The sequence below is a fragment of the Myotis yumanensis genome, unplaced genomic scaffold (assembly GCF_028538775.1).
Source record: "Myotis yumanensis isolate MYYU_CA2020_CCGP unplaced genomic scaffold, mMyoYum1.0.hap1 SCAF_13, whole genome shotgun sequence".
Classification (NCBI taxonomy): domain Eukaryota; kingdom Metazoa; phylum Chordata; class Mammalia; order Chiroptera; family Vespertilionidae; genus Myotis; species Myotis yumanensis.
Window position 1 is genome coordinate 17851915 of NW_027223764.1, and position 13235 is coordinate 17865149.

The 13235-nt window shown below is 44.2% G+C and overlaps 1 protein-coding gene across 2 annotated transcripts in view; it reads left to right on the forward strand.

Moving 5' to 3' along the window:
* Window positions 1-13235, forward strand: part of FBXW4 (F-box and WD repeat domain containing 4) — a 78942-nt gene that overhangs the window by 52900 nt on the left and 12807 nt on the right. For both annotated transcript variants that reach the window (XM_070432454.1, XM_070432455.1), the window contains exon 6: window positions 13127-13192. In XM_070432454.1, the coding sequence (XP_070288555.1) occupies window positions 13127-13192 (66 nt within the window). The remainder of the gene's footprint in view (window positions 1-13126; window positions 13193-13235) is intronic.

The window sequence follows — 13235 nt, forward strand, 5'->3', positions numbered from 1 at the left end:
GAGTAGCTCAGAGAGGAGCAGGATTGGGCTGCTCACTGCGGCAGGCTCCACACAGTGCCCACCTGCAAGGAGATGGTACTTTGGAGGGACCTGAAGCTCAAATACTTGTCATGTTTTGCTTCAGTTATTTTATATGTATGTATTTATATCTATATATATCTAAATATATATGTGTGTGTATATATATATATATATATATATATACACACATACACACACACATGTAAGTGTCTGTTTATGTAATATATAGTGATATATTTATAGAGCTTTTATATGACATGATATCATTTATTTTATGTTCCAGAATGTGGTTTTCCATGTATGGGAGGGCCTTGGTTTCCTCACACCTAATTTCTGATTTATGACTTCAAATGCCTTTCTGACCTAGGGCCAGGTTTATTTAAAAAAAAAAAGAGAGAGTGAGAAGGTTTTTTGGGACTGCTTTAGGTTGTGTGGGGCTGTTTGTTTTGTTTTTAAGAAAAACAGAATTTTACGTGCTATGTGTGAGTTTTCTGTTTGGTTCCTCTGCATTTTTGTGTGTGTCACTGAATCACTCAGTGAGATTCAGCAGTGGAATATTTACGTTTGCTCATATGGTCAGATTTATTTTTTCCTTGTTTTTTGGGCTACTAGTAGTCATGGTCGGAAAGGGATAAAAGAAGTTGTAACAAAGGAGTTGCTTGGGGTTAAATCTCAACTGTGTGTGTGTATTTTTAGACTTTTAATTCTGAAAAATTTTAAACATACACAAAGAGAAAATGGTAAAATTAACTCCTGTGTTTTCATTCCTATCTTAATTACCTTATTTGTCTTTAATTCAAACTAGATAAATACCTGGAAAGTATCCCTAAGGGACCCATTTCTCAGATGCCTGGCACTATTGTTGTTGAAAATAGAAGGGTCTGAGAGTGGATCAAACTCTCATCAGAGTAAGCCTTGTGGTTTCCAGCAGAACTTTTCACTCTCATCAGACTCTAAAAATGACCTGCAAGAGTCTAGCTCTCTGAAGATCAGGGCTTTCTCCCTTAGAACCTATAATTCCACTCCTCCAGCAGCATCCTTGTTATCTGCTGTTGTCCAGACCATCTCCTCACCAACTGCTGGGAGTGGGAGAGTAGATTTTTTTCCTGGTCTAGGTATAAGAGAAGTTCCAGGCCAGGCTGTACTGCCCTATTTTAACTGTTCTCCTAGCAGGCCCACCAACTATTGATTTCATGGTTGAGGTATCTATTCTTAGCCAGGCCTCAGATGTGCAGTAGGTGCCTGACAAAGCCCTTTGTTCATCTGTCAGTGAGGATATTCAGATGGGTGAGAAACCCATCAGCTACTGAATGAGGCACTGTATAATGGTCAGGACAGATTGGTTGTAAGTGACAGAAACTAGGTTCACATTAACTTAAATAAAACTGGAAATGTTTGGCTGAGCAACCAAGGCAAAGGAAGAACACAAATACATCTGAGCTCAGGAGTAACTGGACCCAGAAGCCACAGAGCTGCCAGGACTTTATATTTCTGAGGTGTTCATCTTTCTTTCTTCCTGGATCTTAGCTCTTTCCTTTTTCCCAGCTGACCAGTGTATTCCAAAGGCTGCCAAGAGCTTCTGAGTTTGGCAGCTCATCACTTAAGTCATGGAGAGTGACTGGTTTTCAAAAATCTCAGGGCAGAGACTCATTGGCCCAGCTTGGGTCAGCTGCCCACCCCTAGATCAATTAACTGTGTCCAGAGAAAGGAGAGTGCGTAAGAACAGGGGAAATCTCTTAGGAACCACATGTATGGAGGAATAGTGTAGGGCAATCAGAACAATAGGCTCTACTATTTTCATAAAGGCCAAATTACTCCAAGACATCCGGTCCCAAAGTGTCTGTGTGGATGGCACTGCCTTTAACCTCCTCTTCCTCACTTCATTAATGGCCTGCTGATCAGAGATTCCTCCTTTGTAAGCTGTGGATGGCGTCCTTAGAAAAACCTGCCACTTTCCTAGTGTGACATGCACAGAGGAAAGACCCTGGCTGCAGACGCCTGAGGTTGGACAAATGAGCAGTGGCCAGCACCCTCTCAGTGGGGCAGAGAGAGAGACTGGAGCCAAGTCCTGACCTGGCTGGTCCTCCTCCAGAGGAAAATGACTAGCAGGCAGCCTGAACTAGACTCTGGGAGTACAGTTGACCTGGAAGAACAGGATGGAAGACAGAGACTCCTGCCTCTTCCCTCCTTAGTGCCATTGTTAAGAGGGCAGGAAATCTTGGAGAGAAACAAAGTTCAAGGTCAAAGCTTCTGGTGCTTCTAACTAATCTGGAAATCAGGAGGTTCCTCAGAACTTCACCTTCCTGAAAAGCCCTGTGATGGAATTCTCTTACTTTATAAAAGGGCCTCAGTACCTTCATTTTTATACTATCTCCAGCCTGATGATTTCTCCACCTCCCCTATAATATAAGCCTCTGTCTGTGTGGCCAGTGTGGGGACTCAGGGCCCTTGTCCCCCAGCACAGGAAAGGAGCTGACATAAGAACTATTAGTTGGATTCGCATACCAGTATTTGCTGCTAGCCCTCCTCTACAATGGAGACCTTTTTTCTTGAGGAATAGGCTTTACGCGATACACACACACATATGCACATATACAGTCCTCTATTTTCTTCTTGTCATAGATTGTACATCTGTAACCCTGCTGTTTATAATTTATGATGCATAGCAGGCCCTATTGATCTACCAACCTCCATGACACCCCCTTCCGTCTCTCAACACCCTTTACCCCCTGCAATAGCCTTCGGGGTAATGGTGGAAAATGCTGTAGCAATCAGACCAGGCTGAGGAGTGTAGAACTTCACCTCCTCTTCTCTTTCCTCTTTTAATGGAAGAGCAGTAGTCCAGGGATACAAATGGTGGTGGTAAATCTGTAGGTCAACACTCATGCCCACTGCCCGCCCCCCCCCCCCCTTTTTTTTAAACTTGCTGGATATCACCATGGAATTCCTTTTCATTGTTGGGTCATCAGGGCCTGTCTTAAGCCAGGCAGGCGTTAGGAGGCCAGTGGATGAGGAAGATCAGGCAATTATGTGGTGGGTAGTTTGGATGAGCTCTTTGCCCTTTGATTCCTTAAAGAGAACCTTTCTTTAAGGTCTTGATTGTACTTGATGCTTGTCACATGAAACTGACTCCCCAGGTTGGTGCTTATAAAACACTGAGAGTAAATATTTCAGTTTATATTCTAAAAGATAGTGATGCTTTAAGATATACTTAATACGATTATCATACTAGAAAAATATCATCAAGTATGTAGGAATGTTTTGAGAGTTGAATTAATCTATAAGAAGTGCTTAGAACAGTACTTGGAAGTTGAACATTACTGCATGTGTTTTTTGGCCATATGTATTTGTTTCTATAATTTACTTCTTGAAATTTTTTTTTTTGCTCATTTATCTAGCCCCGTCCTTCCCCCACCCTCTACCCCATGATTTATAAGATCTTTTTATATCTTCTGGGTATTAATCTTTTGACTGTTATATATATTTGGCAATTCCTTTCAGCTTGTTGTTTACAGTGTTTTCTATTGTGTATTTGTATATTTCTATTTAGTATTTGGAGAGTAGTTCTGTCATCTTTACCCTTATGGCTTTAAAGTTTTGTTTGGTCTTAATAATGTCTTTCCTACTCCAAGATGATAACTATTTTCCTATATTTTCTTCTAATACTTTAATGTTTTTTGCATAGTTTAAAAAGTTTTTATGTCCTTAATTCATCTGGAATTTATGTCTGCTGTGAGGTAGGGCTCTAATTTTATTATTCCCCCAAGTATGTGTTCTAGGGCCTCTATATCATTTATTGATTAATTCATTTTTTTATCTACTGTCTTTAAAGGCCACATTTAGGATCTACTAATCCCCTACAAATATATGAATATGGCTTTGGATTCTTTATTCTGATCCATTAATGTATTTATCTGTTCCAGCATGAACATCATAATACACCTTTGTAGTATGTTTGACATAGAGTTACTTCTTTCTCATTGTTTTTTTAAAAATATTTTTTTGTTATTCTTGTGTATTTCCTCTTCCAGATAAATTTTACAATCAGTTGATTAAGCACAATCAGTATAATGGGACTGTACTGTACTTGTAGATTAATTAGAGGAGAACTGCTGGTTTTATCATCTCGAGACCTCGAATCCAGGAACATGATGTATCTCTCCACTTATTCAGCAATTCTGTGTCCTTTGGTAAAGTTTTATAGTTTTTTTCCAATGGGGCTGTCTTGTTTTTTTGTTGTTGTTAGGATTATTCTTGGCTATTTTACAGTTTCTTCATTCTTTTTTTGTGAATAGATTTCTAATTACATTTTGGTTGGTGATTGCTGGTGTATAACTAACATCTGTGGGTATTTGCTATGTTCCATACACTGCTCTGAGCATCTTATCTCACACAGTTTTTACGACAAGCTTATGCATAGGTCCTTTTATTATTTTTGCTTTACAGATAGAGAAACTGGGCTTTAAAGAGGTTAAATAATTCATCTAAGACCACACGGTCACTAGGTGGCAGAGGCAGAAGCCTTGAGCCTGCACTCCTTTCCACTATCCAATGCAGCATGCCAGCTACCTCATCCAATACTGATTCTGATTGTAATAATGTTTTAGTTGAGTCTGTTGGATTTTGTAGGTAGACAACTATATTGTGTGTAAATAATGACTATTTTTATTTAGTCTTTTTCCATGCCTCTTGTTGGATACATAGTTTTGTGAATATCTTATCATTGTTTCTCAGGAAGTCTGACCCAGTCAGTTTTTCCTTTAGCACTGGAACATACTGCCATTTCTTTCTCTTGGGAGTGGGTGAAGCTGTTGTGTTTAGAGGCCAGGTATATGGAAAATAGAGTGTAGAAACTCTTCTTGCAGCCCCAACACACTTCTTGTTAAATTCAATAGATTGTATGTTATTCCATTGTACTGTGAGTTTTTGTTTCCTATGTAGTTAATTTTTTCTCTGTATATTAATTCTGTTCTTCCATTGCTCAGGTTTCTAAGTTTCTGCTTCTTGAGTGGAGTGGGCACATTTGGGAACAAATGTATCTATCTACCTCAAGCCTCCTCTGATGTAGCGTGGGCCAAGGTCTTGGCCAGGCTGGCCTTTTCCCATTGGTGTAAGTGGGAAGTAACCATTCTGTGTTTCTGTGGAGGCATTTCCCAGGTGTGGGACTGCTCTCTGTGGGGAAGCAGAAATCCTGCTTTGGTGGCCCTTGTTTGTTAGAGCTGCAGGATGAGGGTAAGCATTGGCATCCTCAGCCTCAGGATTCTCTCTCTGGAGCCTGACTTAGGTGGTTATTAGCACCATTTTGTCCTGAGGCTTTGTGTGTGTGTGTGTGTGTGTGTGTGTGTGAGAGAGAGAGAGAGAGAGAGAGAGAGAGAGCGAGAGCGAGAGCGAGAGCGAGAGATATGGATGGATGACTGGGAGAGGTGTTCCAGGCCTCTGCCAGCTGTGGGGGTCTGTCTGTTCTCTGTTCCTAGTGCCTAGTTGAGAAGGAGGCCAGTGGAGCCTGCTATTTTGATCTGGAGTTTCCTTCCTAACCTTGAGCTATGGTCAGTCCCAGAGCTTCAGCCCAAGCTGTGCCAGGCCACCTTAGCTGACACCTGCTCCAGCAGGCAGCTCATTATTGGGTTCACCTGCTCTTGGCCATGAGTCAGTGGACAGGAGTGTCCGGTTTTGTGTTTTCTACAAGATGTAAATAATGTTTTGGTCCTAAAAAAAGTAGCACACCCTCATTAAAGAATATTTGGAAAATAAAGAAAATTTAAAAGAAGAAAGAATTGCTAATCACTCTATTGCCAAAACAGAATCACTTTTAGCATTTTATTATGTTTCCTTCCACTCTTTCCTTTTCTATGTGCAGGCTATTTTTTTTCTGACATATAATCTTCTATAATAATAAAAGGGTACTATGCTAATTAGACCAGATGTCTTCCGGACGTCATTCCAGACGTCCTTCCTAACAAAGCCAGGGCCGGAGGGAAGCCAGTCTGGGTCCTGGGTGCATGCTGGTGGCCAGAGGAGAGAAGCTGGGTGCTGGCGGGAAGCTGGTGCCGGCAGCCCAGGTCCTGGTTGCCGGAGGGAAGCCCATGCTGGCAGCTGGGGGAAGGAAGGCCTACTCTTGCACGAATTTTCGTGCATAGGGCCTCTAGTTGACATATAACTTTATATTAGTTTCAGGTGTATGACATAATGATTTGATATTTGTATACACCACAAAATGATCACCACAATAAGTCTAGGTACCATTCATCACCATATATAGTTACAAAATTTTTTCTTCTGATGCAAACTTTTAAGATTTTCTCTCTCATAACTTTCAAATATGCAATGTGGTATTATTTATTATAATCACCGTGTTATACATCACATCTCTATAACATTTATTTTATAATGGAAGTTTGTATCTTTTGACACCCATCACCCTCAACACCCTCCCCTCTGGCAGCCACCAATCTGTTCTTTGTGTTTATGAGCTTGTTTTTGTTGTTGTTGTTTTGATTTGCTTGTTTATTTTTTGAACTTATAATAGGTTTTTTTTCCTCACCCAAGGATATTATTTCCATTGATTCTTTCAAAGAGAGTGGAGGGGAGGGAGGAGGTTAGCTGAGAGGGGGAGGGGGGAGAGAGAGAGAGAGAGAGAGAGAGAGGCACTGATGTGAGAGAGACACATCAATTGGCTGCCTCTTGCATGCTCACTGACCAGGGCCAGGTTATCAAGCCTGTAACCGAGGCATGCACCCTCCACCTCCACCAGCAACTGAATTCATGACCCCTAGGTCTGAAGGCTGACACTCCAACCACTGAGCAAACTGGCCAGGGCAGTTATTTTAAAACTTATCATCCTTCTTCAATTCTAAGATGCCATCATTTCATATTTTATTATAATATGTATTATAGCTAACGTCTTTTAATATTCCACATATAAATGAAATTATAAGGTGTTTGTCTTTCTCTGTCTGATCTATTTAACTTAGCATATGCCCTCAAGGCCCATTCATATTATTACAAATGGCAAGATTCCATTCTTTTTTATGGCTGAGTAGTATTCCACAACTTCTTTATCCATTCATCCATTGATGGACACTTAGGTTGTTTCCATATTTGGCCACTGTGAGTAATGCTGTCATGAACATGGGGCTGCATATATCTTTTTGAAAGTGTTCTGTTTTCTTTAAATACCCAGAAGTAGAGTTGCTAGGTCATATAGTAGTTCTATATTTAATTATTTAGGAACTTCCGTACTGTTTTCCAAAGTGGCTGCTCCAGTTTACATTTCCACCACCAGATGCTTGCCAACACCTGTTATTTCGTGTCTTTTTTATACTATCGCCATTGTAATATGTGTGAAATGATATCTCATTGTGGTTTTGATTTGTATTTCCCTGATGATTAGTCACATTGAGTATCTTTTCATATACCTGTTGGCCATCTGAATGTCTTCTTTCAAAAAATGTCTACTCATGTCCTCTGCCCATTTTTGTTGTTGTTTTGCTGTTGAGTTGTATGAGTTCTTTATATATTTGGGATATTAACCCCTTGTCGGATATATGATTTGCAAATAATTTTCCCATTTAGTGGGTTGCCTTTTCATTTTTGTTGATTAATTCCTTTGCGCTGCAGAATATTTTTAGTTTGATGTAGTCTCACTTGTTTATTCTTTCTTTTGTTAGTTTTGCTTTTGGAGTGAGATCCAAAAAAATTATTGCCAAGATTGTTGTCAAGGAGCTTACGTTTCTTCTCTAGGAGTTTCATGGTTTCAGGTCTTACATTCAAGTCTGTAATCCATTGTGAGTTAGTTTTCGTGTTGGTATAAGATAATTTTATGTATGGTTTCATTCTTTTGCATGTAGCTGTCCAGTTTACCCAACACCATTTATTGAAGAGACTGTCCTTTCCGCATTGTATATTCTTGCCTTCTTTGTTGTTAAACAATAATAATAAAGGTCTTATTATCTTTTAGTTTGATGAGCAAAATTGTGTTTACCTTTCCCTCCCTGGTCTTACAGCTTCAGTTCTGGGTATCTTCCCCTCCCTCCCCACCTTCATAGGCAGGCGCTCTGGAGATGCAGGCCCCATAAGCTGCTCCTGCCCCTATCACTGATGCGACTCTTAGTCTTCTGGTCTGTGTATTGCATGCAGGTGGATGTTGGTTGGAGTGAACAAGATTTATTTGCCCCTCTCTCTCTTTTTTTTTTTTTCCAAGCCCATCTATTTCCCTTCCCCGCTGGGTGGCTCAGGGTGCCCTGTTGGCTAGAATTTGGAAACTGGCTGCCTCACTCTTTCACCTGCCCCGGCCTATGTCTCTCTTCTTCTTGACTTCTGTTGACCTCCTGTTCCCACTCCAATAGTTTCTCCCTCACAGTACTGTCACTCCACTACTGCTCCTGGCTTCCCCTCACTGGGTGAGTTTGCGTGACCTTCACACTGCATTCATGCTTCGGGACTTAGCCACTGCAATGATGTCAGTGGTGCAGGTTAGCAGATGGCAGCGGCAGCAATGAGACCTGACATGTTCTAATGACTCCCTCCTTCCTGTCCTTGCTGGCCAAGCCAATGGAGGGGCAGGGGTTTCCTTGAAGCATTTTAGGAGGGGGCCAAGGGAAATCAGGTTTGGGGGCGCTCCCAGGTGCTGATGAGGCCTGTGACCTTTGCTGCTATAATATCAGTGTTTCACAAGTGGGGCGGTTTAGGAGCCCACTTGCAGCCCATCAAAAATTGATTTAATTGCAATTTTTCCTCCAATTAGGAGCACTGGAGCCTGACTAATTGGAGTAATAGAGAGTAATAAGGCTCAGATAAAAAGCCTTCCTCGGCGGCCTTTGTATCTCGTGTCAGTGCCTGTCAGAGGTCAGAGAGCTTGCATATTCTATTAGGCAGCCCAGCCTTCATTTGTACAAATTAGTTTACCCAACAGTAATTAAAATGCCAATGCGGGTTGAAGAGAACTGAATACACTTGATGGGCATGTTGGTGAATGATGTGACAGCTCTGGTGGCCTCTCTTGCCAAAGTGTGTCAACCTCGGCTCAGAGGCGGCTGGGGCTCGGGCCAGCTGGGCGGCTCCGGGCCAGCCACGGGGCACAGCTGCTGAGCACGCCACTCTGTCTCTCCTTTCATCTTCCAGGTGGAGTCACTTGTTCATTTGTCCATTCAGTCATTCAACAAGCATTTGAGGTTTCAGTGTGTGTCAGGCATTATACTAGGTGCTGGGGAGAGAACTTATGTGGCAAGGGGTATAAAACCACTTGGGCTCTGGAATCAAGACTGACTGGGTTCAAATTCCGGTCCTCCTACTTGCTCCCTGTGTGAGCTAGAGCAGCTGATGTTACTGCTCTGTGCCTCAGTTTCCTCGTCTGTAAAATAGGGAAAGTAAAACCTACTGCACCAGGTTATGAAGATTAGATAGACTAATGCTTTTGAAACACTTGCTCAGAACCTGGCACCTAGCAAGTGCTCAATAAATTACTCACTCCCAACTAATTTCCCTTCATACCTTCCTCTCTCTTCTGTATTTTGTTATTTTCTATCCCTGCTGTCCTGATGTGAGGGCTCCTATGTCTATTGCTTGGGCCTGATAATCATCACTGTGATGCCAGGTTTACCTGACCTGGGGCCAGGGCGCCAGTAAGGTAGGTAGGGGATCTTGGCACAGAATAACCTTTTGGGAGGTTATTTGCTGTGTCATATTTGATTAAACTCTTCGTGCCAGGCGGACTCTCTACTTCCCCTCCTTCCCTTCCTCCCTGCTTCACATGGTGAAGTGAGGGGAAGACAGCTTGTGGGAAGCTGTTCATGGGTGTCATAACCTGACAGTTGAGTCTGAGTCCTGCTGAGTATCTCAGGTTGTAGAAGACTGGCTCCTGGTAAGGGCTCTCTTGTCCAAAAAGAGTATAGTTTATGGAGTCAGAATGACTTTTAGACCCAGGGTGGGTTGGTGGGCAGGAATAGATTCAGGCTCCAGGTGCCTACGATCTCTCTCTGTTGTGCATTTGCATGTGTGAGACGAGAGAGTTTTGACATTAATTTTTAGGTACTGTTGGTATTTCTCATCTATTATCTGGTTGTGGTGCTTATTTCACTACCCCAATGATATACAACATGTGTCATTCAGGTCTGAGTCTGCTGATTTGGGAGTTACTCCTTTAAGAAGCAGAGGGACCCCATTCATAGCCCATGACTAGCTTCTTGGCCTTGTTGGCCATGAGCTCTGGAAGGCCCTTTCAGTTCAAGTCCACAGATTTGTCCTGAGCACTTCTTCTGGGTCAGGCACTCTGCTGGTCACTGGAATACACAAAAGAGCCACCAGCTATTTCATGATCTCAAAGGTAACATGGGAAGATAACCTCCCAAAAGGCCATTTGTCCCAAGAAGGTGAGATCCAAGTGTGGTAGGGACTCAGAGGAAGATGGCCAAGCCATCTGGGAGCCAGCAGCTTCTGCCTCTGCTGTCCCTGTCCCCAGGCGGCCTCATAGTTTGAGTTTGAATCCTGCTGAGTATCCCCAGCAGAACCTGGCTCCAGATATGCTTGACTGTTGCTTGACTGGTTTTTTTGCTGTGTCATATTTGATTAAACTCTTCGTGCCAGGCGGACTCTCTATTTCCCCACCTTCCCTTCCTCCCTGCTTCACATGGTGAAGTGAGGGGAAGACAGCTTGTGGGAAGAAACGTTCGTGGGTGTCATAACCTGACAGTTAAGAAAGGCCTTCGTGGGGCATGAAGTTGAGAGGCACCCCTCCTGGTGGCAGATGGACAGGACCAGGGTGGGTTGATGGGCAGGAATAGAGAAGCACAGGAGTCCCAGGGCAAAGTGTTCCATCCCCACCCCTGCCTGCTGGGAGGTCAGAGCTGTGGGAGAGGCAGGGCTTCAGGCTCCAGGTGCCTACCATCTCTCTCTGTTGACTGACCTTGATGCTCATTTAGGCCTGTGACGGGGCAGAGGCCTGCCACAGGTCTCCTTAAGACAGGGGTCCTCAAACTTTTTAAACAGGGGGCCAGTTCACTGTCCCTCAGACCGTTGGAGGGCCGGACTATAGTTTTAAAAAAAACTATGAACAAATTCCTATGCACACTGCACATATCTTATTTTGAAGTAAAAAAACAAAACGGGAACAAATACAATATTTGTATTTGCATGTGGCCCGCGGGCCGTAGTTTGAGGACCCCTGCCTTAAGAGATGTCTCTGCTGGTGCCCTTACCTGGCCCCAAATCTTCAAAAATCTGGAGAGCCCAATTGCCTGCCCGAACGACTTCCAAGTGGCTATTATGTTTCCTACCCAAGGTAATTGGCTTTACCAGTTATTAATGGATTACCCTCCAAAGAAAAATGTAGGGGGCGGTCAGGACAACACCTCCCAGCTTTGTAGTTTGGGTCTTCACTGTCCAGCGGCCACTTCCCAGGCTGGGAGTCCCTTGGGAGATGACAGAGTGGCTGTTTGGGCACACCACTCCAGTTTCATGGCTGCTGGCACTCCCTTGGGTTGAGAGGAAGCTAGGATGATGGAGCATGTCCCTAGAGGAAGTCTTGGCTTGAGGCATGGAAGCCACAGGGTGGCTTCTGTGGCTGTTTTGTCAGTCTGGGTTGAAAAGCAGACACCTGCCCTGCAATTTTGATTGTAAATCAGTGGCTTGGCCAGTGCCTGCCCTAACATCTCCCTAGTCATAACTCGCAGGCCAAGTCCCCGCTTCCTCCTGCCCCCCGCCAAAGCCCCTGGCTTCTAAAGAGCCCTCTCTGCGGAAATCCATCTCCCCACTGACATGCTTGGGATCAGAGAGCCACAGGTGCTGGGCAGGGCCAGGGTGGATGGGCTGCTGCCCCGCATTGCAAACATGTCATTAGTATGTCCAGTCCCTCTCCCCCCATGCCTGACATGTAGGGACATGGCCCTGCCCTGCCCCGGGCTCCTGAGCGACACAACTGCTTTCAGCTCTCTTGCTTGCAGTTTAGGTTTTCAAGCCCTGGGTTCCTGTAGGCTTCCCCTCCCCTCCCCACCCCTGCCAAATCCTCTAACAAAGGAGTGGCCTGGTTTGTAGGTTCAAGTTCTAGTCCTAGCCCTACAGCCAGCCTGGCTTGTTGCACAGACCCTTCTCAGTGGGCTGGTGCCTGCACTTAAGTTGAAACTCTGCAGATTGTATTTGTTGAACTTTTTAGGACAGTAATGGCGAGCCTATGACACGCGTGTCAGAGGTGACACGCGAACTCATTTTGGTTGATTTTTCTTTGTTAAATGGCATTTAAATATATAAAATAAATATCAAAAATATAAGTCTTTGTTTTACTATGGTTGCAAATATCAAAAAATTTCTATATGTGACACGGCACCAGAGTTAAGTTAGGGTTTTTCAAAATGTTGATACGCCGAGCTCAAAAGGTTCGCCATCACTGCTTTAGGATTTAAGAGATACTCTGGGAAAGATGGTTGGAGCGTTCCTCTCACCTGCCTCTTAGCAACGTCTGTCCTTGTCCTATAAACTCTGCCTGACTCCCATCCCACTCCACAGCGGCCCTGGCTGCCTGGCCTCTGACATTCCCAGCTCTCCCACCTTCATTTCAGGCATCTCACCCACTTCATCTTTTCATATGGTTACTCACCTCTCACCATTTTCTTTCTCTGATTGGTGCCTTTACATCTGCCCTGTGCTTGGACCATATCACCAGATACCCTGGGCTCTGAAAACCTTCAAGAACGCCCCCACCCCCTCAGCTCTGGAAGGGCATCACCGTCCAGCACCCAGCAGCCTGTTCCAGGAGACCATTCCTGTGCGATGGCTTTGTGAACTTCATGCAGCCGAAGCCTGAGAGGCTTGCTTCTCTTGGCCTCAGAGTTGTGCACCTAGAGATGATTTTTTATGGTGGCAGAGACCATGCAGCTAGGTCAGAGTGGCAGGCTCAGCCATCGTTGAACCTGTGGTTTCTCTGTGCAGGCACAGCCCTCACCGTACTTCCCACTGGTCTCCCCACAGCCCTCTGATGGCTCTCTTGGCTGCTTCTCTCATCCTGGCTTAACCCCAGAACCCCCGGAGAATGAGCGCTGCACCGTCCATTGTGCAGCCATTTCCGCCACAAGTTCTGACAAGCCAGACCTGACTCTGTTCTCCTTTTGTTTGGCAGCTCTTTTGTGACTGGGACGGCTTGTTGTGGGCACTTCTCACCCCTAAGAATCTGGGACCTCAACAGGTAAGAGATTCCTGAGCCCACCGTGGCTTGCGGTGGGGGAGGG